Source organism: Dendrobates tinctorius, unplaced genomic scaffold, assembly GCF_039654945.1.
Source record: "Dendrobates tinctorius isolate UK_male_01 unplaced genomic scaffold, ASM3965494v1 ptg000162l, whole genome shotgun sequence".
NCBI lineage: Eukaryota > Metazoa > Chordata > Amphibia > Anura > Dendrobatidae > Dendrobates > Dendrobates tinctorius.
In genome coordinates, this window is record NW_027361829.1 from 42,247,091 (window position 1) to 42,259,110 (window position 12,020).

The 12,020-nt window shown below is 41.4% G+C and overlaps 1 protein-coding gene across 3 annotated transcripts in view; it reads right to left on the reverse strand.

Moving 5' to 3' along the window:
* The window catches only part of STARD3NL (STARD3 N-terminal like), a 74,601-nt gene that overhangs the window by 30,621 nt on the left and 31,960 nt on the right, over positions 1–12,020 (reverse strand). Inside the window, exons 2-5 of one of the 3 annotated variants that reach the window (XM_073549978.1) lie at positions 11,530–11,641; positions 11,190–11,343; positions 5,651–5,934; positions 1,943–2,020 (exon numbers count right to left, since the gene is read on the reverse strand). In XM_073549978.1, the coding sequence (XP_073406079.1) occupies positions 1,943–2,020; positions 5,651–5,875 (303 nt within the window). In that variant the 5' untranslated portion in view covers positions 5,876–5,934; positions 11,190–11,343; positions 11,530–11,641. Of the gene's footprint in view, positions 1–1,942; positions 2,021–5,650; positions 5,935–11,180; positions 11,344–11,529; positions 11,642–12,020 lie in introns of all 3 variants that reach the window. The other 2 variants (XM_073549977.1, XM_073549979.1) reach the window with 2 other exon arrangements.

Here is a 12,020-nt window from a genome sequence, read left to right on the forward strand (position 1 = left end):
CTGTAGCCACGCTGGCCGTGCCCCTATGACTCAAAGCTGGCGGCTCCTGAGAGGAATAGACCGTTGTGCTTTCAGTAAGGTGGTCAAGCACCTTCTTAAAGGGAACCTGTCACCAGTTTGGCAAGAGTTACGGCCACCACCTTTTAGGGCTGCAGGACTCAACAGGGCAGATAAGTACGCCTTAGTAGGAGCGCAATGCCGAGCAGACTGTGTGGATGACAGTGACGCGTCATCCACATGAACCAAGAGGAGGACGGCATCACAAGATGGGAGGCGCCGGACCAAGAAGAGCGACACCCTTCGGACCGGAACGCCCCTCAAGTGAGAATGATAAAAGTTATTTTTCTTCTCTTATAGGTCAGGTTGGAGGCTGATATAATTTCAAACAATTTTTCATAACTCTAATGCAGTAATGCAATTCATTTTTCATATTTCATGTTTGCATGTTATCACGCTACAGTGTGCTTCCTTTTTTGTTTGAATGTATACGAGTTGGTGACTCTAGGTTAAGCACCTGTTCACACTGTTTATGCTTGGATGTGACGGTCAGTTTTTTGAAATTTGTACTCATTAACCTTCTGATTGAGCACTCCACCTGTTAGCCGCAGGCATTTTTAATCAAAGCAGGGCCACCACCCCTCCACAGAGATAAAGATTTCACTCTAAGGAGAGGATTTACTTAAGGTCCCATTACACACAGCGATCTCGCAAGCGAGATCGCAGATTTTGTGACACCACAGCAATCTCGCCTGCGAGATCGCTGTGTGTGACGGGGATAAGCGACCGGCCCCCCTGCCGGGTATCACTGATCATGCTCGATCGGCCTGGGCCATTTTTTCATCGCTGGTCTCCCGCTGGCCAGCTCGCATCGCTGCATGTGGCAGCGAGAGACCAGCGATCAGCGATGCTGGACGCTGGTTTCTAATGTAAACATCGGGTATCCAGGAGCCGCGGCTCTTGGATACCCTCTGTTTACCTTGGAAACAGGCGTACACGCTGGTTTCCCAAGTAAACAGTGGGTATCCAGGAGCTGCGCGGCTCTTAGATACTCGATGTTTACCTTGGAAACCAGCGTCTATGCCAGTTTCCAAGGTAAACAGCGGGTATCCAGGAGCTGCGCGGCTCTTAGATATCCGATGTTTACCTTGGAAACCAGCGTCTATGCTAGTTTTCAAGGTAAACAGCGGGTATCCAAGAGCCGCGGCTCCTGGATACCCAATGTTTACATTAGAAACCAGCTTGCTCGCTGGTCCTGATCGCTGGAGGGGCTGTCTATATGACAGCTCACCAGCGATCAGCCTAACGATGTCCCAGCGATCCCATCCATGTCGGATCGTTGGTGGGATCGCTGGGACATCGTTATGTGTAACGGGGCCTTTAGACTAAAGTCTTCATCTGAATGGGAACCTAAGTGAGGATTAGCATAGAGTAGGGTCCTGTAAAACGAGAAATGCCTTACTATGGCTTCCAGGTACACATAAATTGGCCATTTTATGCGCTAAACTTTCTCAATTTTTCATACTTCTAACGCAGTAATGCAATTCATTTTTCATATTTCATGTTTGCATGTTATGGCGCTACAGTGTGCTTCCTTTTTTGTTTGAATGTATACGAGTTGGCGACTCTAGGTTAAGCACCTGTTCACACTGTTTATGCTTGGATGTGACAGCCAGATTTTTTAAATTTGGAGGCTGATATACAGCCTGAAAGGTGATGGCCGTAACTCATAACGGCCAACCTGGTGACAGGTTCCCTTTAATGCAAATTAGGTTAACTTTAGACGTGCCAGATCATGGCGTTATCTGATGTAACAGGTGCCCATTAATGTACCTATATTCCAATACTACATGCAAGCCTCCTTCCTTACTACTGGTTGCCAGCTTATACCCCTCTATCCCAAATGTACAGTTTATTACACCTCTTACTTCACATTAATACTTACAAAGATGTCAAAAAATGAATAGTAGTAGTCATAATGTAAAACCTCTGCCTGCAGGGCATCTAGAATATTAACTTTTGCCTAAAAGAAAAAAAAAAACTATTTTACTAAACATTTCATAATTTAGCACAAAACCCTTAAAGTCAACGCAAGTCGCTTCAACTCCTTTTAAAAACTGGTTAACACAATGCAGGCGGAGTGTAAATGTATGTAGGGAAAACAACCCTTTATATACACATCAGTAAGAATATTGCATCATCATCTGCACAAAGTACAACACAACATATTTTTACTAAACACACAATGAAAAAAATCAGCAAAAATCTCAGAGCGTGATGTGGGTTTTTGAATAGTGGCCACACGTAAGGTTGAAATAACACGTGCAGTAACAATATGACTGAATTATTGCTTAGTCCTCTGCTCCAAAAAAAGAAGTCCAAACAGTTTTCTCTTCCTTTTTTCCAACTAAATGGACGGTATAAGTATTTAATTTTGGCAACATTTTTTCTATTAGAAAAGTATAGTGAGAAAGAGTTTAAAGACCAACAGTCATTTACATTTTTATTTCATAACTCAATAGTACACGAGAATAAAAAGCTTTATAATATATCAGAGAAATCTACTTCTCTCTCTTCTCGGGATGATGTTTTACTTACAAAATTCTTAATCCTTGGGTAAAATCTGTATTCAGTGACTACAGATTGTTATGTTACTGAGCTAGGAGATGGCAGTTACTACTGATAAGATTTTATGTTGAGGGGAGAAGAAGTTAGAGGTAAAACTAATACCCTCTCCTTCTCCTCCTCTAGACTCTTCTGTGTATGTCACTTGGGCAAATCCTTCTGTCTCTTCATGTAATCTCAGACAGACTTGATGATGTTGAGATCAGGACTATGTGGGGACCATTTCATCACTTCCAGGACTCCTTGTTCTTCTTCAAATTAAAGATAGTTCTTAACAACATTGGTAAAATGTATAGTGTCATTGTCCTGCTACAGCATAAATTTGAAGCCAATCAGACGCCTCCTTACGGTATTGCATGATGGATAAGTATCTGCCTGAATTTCTCAGCATTAACGACACCAGTAATCCTGACCAAATCCCCAAGTTTATTTGCTGAAATATGGCTCCAAACTTGCAATGAACCTCCACCATACTTAATTGATGGCTGCAGACACTCATTACTGTACCACTCTCCAGAGGTTTGACAACTACACTGTCTTCTGTTACAGCCAAAAATTACAAATTTAACTACCGTATATACTCGTGTATAAGCTGAGATTTTTAGCCCATTTTTTGGGCTGAAAGTCCCCCTCTTCAGCCTCTGCTTCTCCCTCTGCCGTCTGCTTCCTGCATTCAGCGGTCACATGGTACCGCTCATTAAACTCATGAATATGCTCATATTTATAAGTTTAAAGAGCGGTATCACGTGACCAGCTGAATGCAGGAAGCAGACAACAGAGGGATAAGCAGGGGCTGCCGCTGCAGTGAAGACCTTGCGCCAGGAGAGGTGAGTATGAGGGGGCAGAGTAACATTCACCTGTCCCGGTTCCATCGCCGTGCACCTGTGTCTCCGGGTCCTCCTGCTGTGACGGCAGAGGGCGCGAAGACGTAGTCAGTGCACGCCCTCTGCTATCACTGCAGAGATCCGGGAGACACAGCGGTGGACGGCGATGGAACAGTGACCGGTAAATATCGCCGGTGCCGGGGGCTGAAGACACCGGATCCTGGCCCCCAGCGAAGGAGAGGAGAGTATATAATTTTATTTTTTTTTTTATTGCAGCAGCAAATAAGGGGTATTTATGGAGCATCTTATGGGGCAGCATTAACCCTTGTGCAGCATATTAGGGGGGTATTTATGGAGGATCTTATGGGGCAGCATTAACCCTTGTGCAGCATATTATGGGGGGTATTTATGGAGCATCTTATGGGGCAGCATTAACCCTTGTGCAGCAGCATATTATCAGGGGTATTTATTGAGCATCTTATGGGGCAGCATTAACCCTTGTGCAGCAGCATATTGGGGGTATTTATGGAACATCTTCTTGGAGCACCATTAACCCTAGGCTTATACGCGAGTCAGTAAGTTTTCCTAGTTTTTTTGTGGCAAAATTAGGGGGGGGTCGGCTTATACACGAGTATATACAGTACTTAGTCCAGAGCACCTGCTGCCACTTTTCCTTAGCTGGAAATTGTATATAAGGCTTCCCCAGACTGGTGTCTACTGTTTGGGACCCAGTCCTTTTGTCTGCCCTTGTTCACACATTGAGGTCAGCTTTGACACAAAGCAAGGTTTTTAATATTAGACAGTGTAGGACTATCCCGAACAGAGTTACCTTGTCGTGGTGGGATGGCTTTCATGCTACTTTTGATCAAAAACAGTATTACTAAAAACTCTGTATTATTTAGATGCACTTTTGCTTTTACTTATTTAGTTACAGCAGGGTTTTTGCTCACTTTGTCTTTTGCAGGTTTTATGTCTCACTGTTTTCATGCATAGTGGAGTCACTTGGCCTTGCTTGTGTGTCGAAGGTATGGCTTTTTGGGTGCAATTCTTCCATGGAGCGCACCTCTGACCAGAATTCTCTGAACAGTAGATGGGAATAGCTGGGTTCCATTGGCTGATGCCATTTCTGAGCTGACAATACAGCTTGACATCTTTCGATTATGAAGGAAAGCAAGCATAATGTTATCTTTCATCTTCTGTAGTAAGTTTCTTTGGCAGATCACTGTCTCTACTGTCCTCAATGTTGCTTATTTCTAAGTGCTTCTTCAAAACAGCTTGAACAGCACATCTTGAAACCAGGGCTGTGAAGACGGTAAGCCAGACCTCCGACTCCTCAATTTCCATGACTCCGACTCCCTCATATCAGGGCTGTGGAGTCGGTAAGCCAAACCTCCGACTCCTGAATTTCCATGACACCGACGCCACCAAAATGGGCTCCGACTCCACCACTCCGACTTGGACTCCACAGGGCTGCTTGAAACCCCAGGACACTTTGAAATCATTGCAAGGGAAACTTTGATGATGCACTATAACTACCTGGTATCTTGTTACTCTGCTAAGTCTTGTCATGGGGTATGACCTGTGTGATGAAAGAAGAACAAAAAGTCCTGGAAGTGATGATACGCCCCCCCCACAGAAACTAGACCATAACATCCTCAAGTCTCTCTGGGATTAGATGAAAAGACAGAAGGATTTGAACAAGGCTACATTCACAGAATATTTGTGGTTAGTTCTCCAAGATGTTTGGAACAATTTCCCAGAGAAGTTCCTGCAAAAAAACTGTGTGCAAGTGTACCTAGAGGAACTGATGTTGCTTAAAAATAAAAAATGTAAAAGGGTGGTCACACAAAATATTGATTTCATTTAGATTTATCTTTTGTTCATTCACTTTGCACTTTTATTACCAATAAAATATTCATTATTCCATTTTTTAAAGCATTTTTATTTTGCAGCATTTTTCCAACTCTATCTAAAATGTTTGCATAGCACTGTAACAGGCTGTCAACTTTGGGTCAGGAGACCTGCGGTCAGTAATATATGGACGTTTGGATGAGGACCAAGTCATTACAAAGAATTTTCATACTCAACTTTATAAATCTAAACTAAATATGTAATTCAAAAATATACATGAGTGCCTACTAATGTGAAGGAAAAAACGTTATGACCAACACAAAAAGAATATATATTTAAAGGTAATCACTCACATTTAGTTCTATGATCCACAACAAAGCGACAAACAGGAAATCAAAGGTGACGAAGAGGCAGAATGTTCTTCTGACATCAGATATGCTTTTTTTCCCTGAGCTCTCATATGATTCAAGCCTTGCCACCAAATCAGCACTATTAATTGAATGGACGTCAAGCAGAGAACCGTGAGAATCCAAGACCCTGTTCCTCGCGTACTCGTTGTCAACCGTCTGCTGGTTCATTGTGACTGAGCAAAGGATGGATTCTTTTCTTCTCTATCATCACCTAAAAGTATCTGTACCTGTGCAAACGAATAAACTGGCGTTAGAAGAAATATATAATGTCAAATACCATCTTGTTTCAGAGCCAACTGCTTAATAAAATTGGTTTAACTAATGGTCCATCTTGGTGATGACAGAACAATATGCTTTATTTCAATAACCCCTTTCCTAATGACCTATCAGTGTATAAGAACATCATAGTTCTGTCATTTCTAGGAGTGAAGGACAACTATCAAGCAGTGGCAGACCCACTTTATCTAGGAATTACAAGGACGGGCATTGATTTACAGGACTGCAAATGGTACTACAAATCCCTTGTAGCAAGGGCAGCCAACCTCCCAGCCACAAATCTGATGTTTTAGTAACTTGATGTTAAGACCATGACAACTCTCAAATTAAAGAGGTTTCCCGTCACATACAGTAGTTGCTTAGGCCTGTTTCACACTTCAGTTTTTTTTGTCAGTCAAAATCCGCCACAAAGGCGGAAAGCGGATGCGTTCCTCCGTTTTTTTTAGACGGATCCGCCGAATGAAGAATTTTAAAGGAACCGGAGAGAGAGATTTTTGTCGTCCGCCAGAAAGGATTTGAGGGTTAAATTCCCGGCTGACTTCCTTTCTCTGGGCATGCGCACTGTAAAATGCAGCAAAAAAAAAGTTGCAGGGTCCGTCCAGGCATGTCGGCGGCCGCAAAAAATTTGGCGGATCCGCAAAAAAACGGATCCAACGGATGGCCATCTGTCAAGATCCGCCAGTAATGCAACTCAATGGGAAAAAAAAACGGATCCGCCAAAAAAAATGGCGGTTCCTTTTTTTTTCAAAAACCGGCGGATTTTGACTGATGGTCAAAAACGGAAGTGTGAAACAGGCCTTAAGGGGGCCATAACGCATAAGGTGAATGCTGGCAGAATCGATGGCCATGACTACTTCACTGAATCTTTCGCTCATAAGTGTTTGGAAAGATATAAAAGGTAGAGTTGAAGAGTGTTTGACCAACAGTTATCTAAAGTGTGGCGCCGATGTAAAGGGTCATTTTAATGTTCTTTAAGGCAAAATTGTAAAGTGCCTGCAAAAATAGGCATCTTTGCAATTTGTCATTAAAAATCAGGAACGGTGTGATCTTACATTTTACTATTAACTGTTCATTGCTTAGGTTACAAGTGCAGGCAGAGTTATCTTGCGGGAAAAGTCCTGCTCATTGCCTGGAAGACATCATTTACATAAAGTGATAAAAGATGATTTATCAACAACAATATATCTGATATGAGGCATACAGGATTCTCTCTTTTTAGCAGTGTATAACCTGTATGTCCATAGTAATAGTTTATATAGGTCAAATGTGGTGCCCCCTGATGAAGCCTTTGGGTGAAACGTGTGTTGGGGCTGGTGGACCAGGACACATGTACTTGACCCCCTTTCATTTACATACCATCTTATCTGTAAGTATTGACTTTGTTGCATTTTTTTTTTTTTTTTAATTCGTTTATTGAACAAAAATAGTGCATAACATATATACTGGCCTATGATAACAAAATACACACATCAAGTATACACACAAGTATCAAGTATACACACTTCAAGTATACAAAAAGAACAGCCGGTTATAGATAGTGAAGCATGTATATCAGTTGAGTTTCACAAGCTTTTATCATATTGTGCATTCAGATAATAAAGAAAATTCCTAAACTACAACTACATCAACTGGTGCCTACTACTGCGCAGCCTAGTATCTTATATCATATTATCTCACATATGACGTCTCAATTTTGCAAAGTAAGGTGAGAGGAATTTCACCTCTCCCAGATCTTCTCAAACTTGCCCGGGCATACCCTATTTTGATATAGTGTACATTCGTATGGAACAATCGAGTTCACCAGGTAAATCCACATTCTAAGGGAAGGACATGAACCCCCCATCCACCATAGTGCCAACACCTTCCGTGCCATAAATATTGTTTCACGCAGAAAAATCCTGTCATAATGACCCCAATTCTCCTCATCCCATACCCCAAACAAGCAGACCAGTGGTTCAAGAGGAACTGGAACCTGCATCAAGGATGACAAAAGCAGGGTCACCTCTTTCCAGTACTGTAAAATAATGGGACATTGCCAGATCATGTGAACAAAATACGCATCCGGTGAATGACATCGCAGACATTCTGATGATTGAAGTCGACCCATCCTGAAAAGTCATGTCGGAGTTAAGTATGATTGATTAATTATATACAGCTGTATCATTCTATTATTAATAGATGGTGATACTCCGATCGGAGATTCCAGGATCTCCTCCCACTCTCCCTGAGCATCAGGGATGAGTCTGTCCCATCTCCTTTTAATAGAGCTTATAGCAGATTCCGTTCCCACCGACAGCATGTACGTGTATAAAGAGATGAGACCTGGGGACCCTGCGAATTAAGGATTCCTATCAGTGGCAGAGATGAGATAGTACGGTCCACACCCCTACATCTTATGTGTGATTGAAGAGCTGATCTCCGCTGTAAATAACGGAAAAAATGGGATCTCGGAATATCATGTGCAACCTGTAATTGCTCAAAAGACACCAAGGTCCCCTGGTCATACAAGTCTCCCATCGAGGAGACATTATGTTGCATCCAAAAATCAGTGGACGGGTGGTTCAGTAGTTCCGGGAAATAATCATTATTCCACAGGCAGGGGCATTTCAGCTACAAAATCTTTAAACCCAATCGCTTTCTTAATCTGTCTCCATACTATTTGCGCCAGTCGGAGCAAGGGTAGCAGATGAGGGACATTAGTCCTCTCCAACTCAAGGAAACCTAGTGGGCAGTCAGATCGTGCAGCATGGAGTAGGTGGCTTTCAGAATTGGGGAGGCAACTACCCGGCATCCATTTATTTAAAGCTTTAGCTTGCCCAGCCAAATAGTATAAGAAAAAATCTGGTAGCGCCGCCCCACCTCCCTTTCTTGGTCTCTGCAGGGTGGTCAATTTAAGTTTGGGCCTAGTTTTCCCCCAGATGAAAGATGTGATCTGGAAATTGAAATTAACAAAGAAGGATTTCGGTACTACCACGGCACTATCCTGAAGGAGTAGCTAAGCTTGGGGAGTAATATAATTTTAATCAGGTTAATTCGTCCGGCCACAGACAGCGGGAATTTGCTCAAAGTTATAAATTTCACTTTAACTAGTTCCAGCAGTGGGTAAATATTGAGTTGTGAGTCAAGCGCACTATTTTGGGATATATATATATACCCAAATATTTAAAACTAGATACAATAGACAGTGAGAAGAGAGCTTCTAGCTGAGGCATGGGAAAGGGGTAACAGAGCGGACTTCTCCCAATTTATATATAAACCTGAATATTTACTGAATCTATCTATAATAGCAATTACTTGTGGTAGAGTCTCCTCCGCTTCATCCATAAATATCACCATATCCTCAGCATATAGACCAATGGTATCTACCTGACCCGCTATATTTATACTTCTAATGCCAGGGGAAGACCTAATACGTATTGCCAGTGCCTCAATCGCAAGGGCAAATAGGGCCGGGGAAAGGGGGCACCCTTGATGAGTCCCCCTATGTAATGGAAAAGACTCAGACACGGAACTATTCACTATAATACGGACTTTGGGCTTCATATATAGTATTTTGATCCATTTTATAAATTTATCACCAAAGCCATATCTTTGTAAGCACGCGGAGAGTAAAGGCCACTCAAGAGAGTCAAAAGCTGTGGCAGCATCTAGCGATGCCAGTGCCCACTTGTTGTCTGGCATTAGGGAGCTATATTGGGACCTGTCTGATGTTAATGGAAGTGCTCTTACCAGGTATGAAGCCTGTTTGATCAGAATGTATAAAGCTCAATATAATCGAATTCAATCTGGTAGCTAGGATCTTAGTGAAAATTTTATAGTCCACATTTACTAACGAGATAGGGCGGTAGGATCCACATTCCAAAGGGTCCTTCCCCTCCTTAAGCACTATGATATTGGCTTCATAAAAGGATTCAGGCATAGATTTCCCCTCCCAAATTCCCCAAAATACTTTAACCAAAAGTGGCATTAATATATCCCGATATGACTTTGTTGCATCTTTCTCACTAAACTATTTAGTACTAGTCATGGCACTTGCTTTTTGACTTCATTGTCAGGCTAGAGGTGCTATTTGTCCTATTCGGTATTTGACCTTGTACTGGTATATTTCTTACTTTGTATATGTAACTGGTACCACTGTGAGGAACATTCTGTTTTGTTACGTGTTCGTCTTTTTGAAAATCAAAATTTTTTTTTTTAATATATTTAATAAATTGTCAGATTTATAAACCCATGTGTGCACTCGTTTTCATATGTTGGTTTGCAGTGTAGTTTTTGAGTATGTCTCATGATTTTTTTCCTTTTTGCTCAGGCTTTTGTGTTGGCATTTTTTATTATACGTGTTAATTTGTGTGAATCTGCTTTGCATTTATTCATGAAAATATCTGAAATTTGCCCCAAAATTTAGAAAAATGTGCACTTTATTTGAATACCCTTAGAAACAAATAATCATCACAACTGGATATTTTCCCTTGAATTTCAGTCCATTATATGGTAAAATGAATGGTGCCATTCAAAACTACAACTTGTGCAACAACAAAAAACAAAAACAAGCTCTAACATGGCTATATTGATGGAAAAATAAAAAAGCTACGGCTCTTGGAAGATGGCGAGGAAAAAAACTAAGGTGCAAAGACCAAAAACTCCCTGGTCCTTACAGAGTTAAGAGTCCCTGCACTATTAGCAGTAGATTATTATCTTTTTATACAATTAGCAGGGAGTTCTCATTGAGGAGTGCTGTACTCTCTTTCTTTTATACTGCCTTGGTGTATCTCTTTGGAAGCTCCTGATTTACCCATGTGCTGAATTTGGTGCCTACTGGTCCAGTTGCTTGGAAATGCAAAAAAACAGATAACAGACGTGAGGAATTAATTAGTATATTTATTTCTGAAACATAGGTAAATCAGGTGCGTCCGAAGACTTTACACCAGGTTCCGGCTCTCTAGGACCTACCATACTCTACGTATTTACAATAGAATAGACTAAAAAAAAGCAAATACTCCTATAAATCAGTTCAGGAAATAACTAGAGACGTTACATTTCTGCACATAACTCATACGTTGACTTCATGTCAGTAGAAAACAACATTGTTAACCCCCATAATTCTACCACTTGTCTATATAGAAGAAGCACAAACACATTATGAGCCACTACAGTGAAGGATGAGAAGAGCACTACAAATACAACACGGTGTACTTACTTAGCATACCTATATACACCAGTCAGAGCCATTCTTCACACGTCCCTATCCACACAATAAAACACAAGTGTTTTCTCACAGATCACATGTTATCGGCCAGATTCCAGACGGCATCGCCTTCCCCATGTGATAGCATTGTAAATGAAGCCCGTGTCACTGAACTCTGTGCAAAGAGGAAGCCGGAGACAAAAGAAGGAAGAATTCATTTACATGAGTGAAACTTCTCTTCTGTGCTATTTCAGATGTTAGCAGAACAGATATAACAAAAGTTATAGGAGGGGTGTCTGTAGGCAATGAGAAGTGTAAGTACGAGGTCCGGTAGAACTTCTCCAATTTATAGGACTGTTACCTTGTAATCACAAATTTTGTTGTTCCTGTTATACCGTGACTGAAGGCAAGACGTCCCTTTTGTCACTTTCATCCGTTGTGCGCATTGATATCAATCTGGCAGATCTCAGAACCTGACAACAAAAAAAATACACAAGTGTCAGGAGCCGATGATTTGCATATTTTGAGACTTTGCAAACCTAATTGCTAATAATATATTACCCACACTAAAATGTCCTGGCATGGATGTCACATCGTCTAAGCAATTACAGAAATATATTACAAAAGTGTAGGCCAAATGAATTATCCCAATCTATAAAGTGAAGAAAGTTACAAGGAGAGATCGCTAAACAATTTAATGGCAGTGACTGTGTTACAACTGACAGAGGTCCAAGGAGCGATAAGATTTGGTGTCCATAAACTTTTGCTATCTTTAATATTTTGCTATTCTCCTAATTGTAAGCAGATCAGTGGGACATCCGAGGCCTGAGACCCTCACCAATCGCTCAGAAA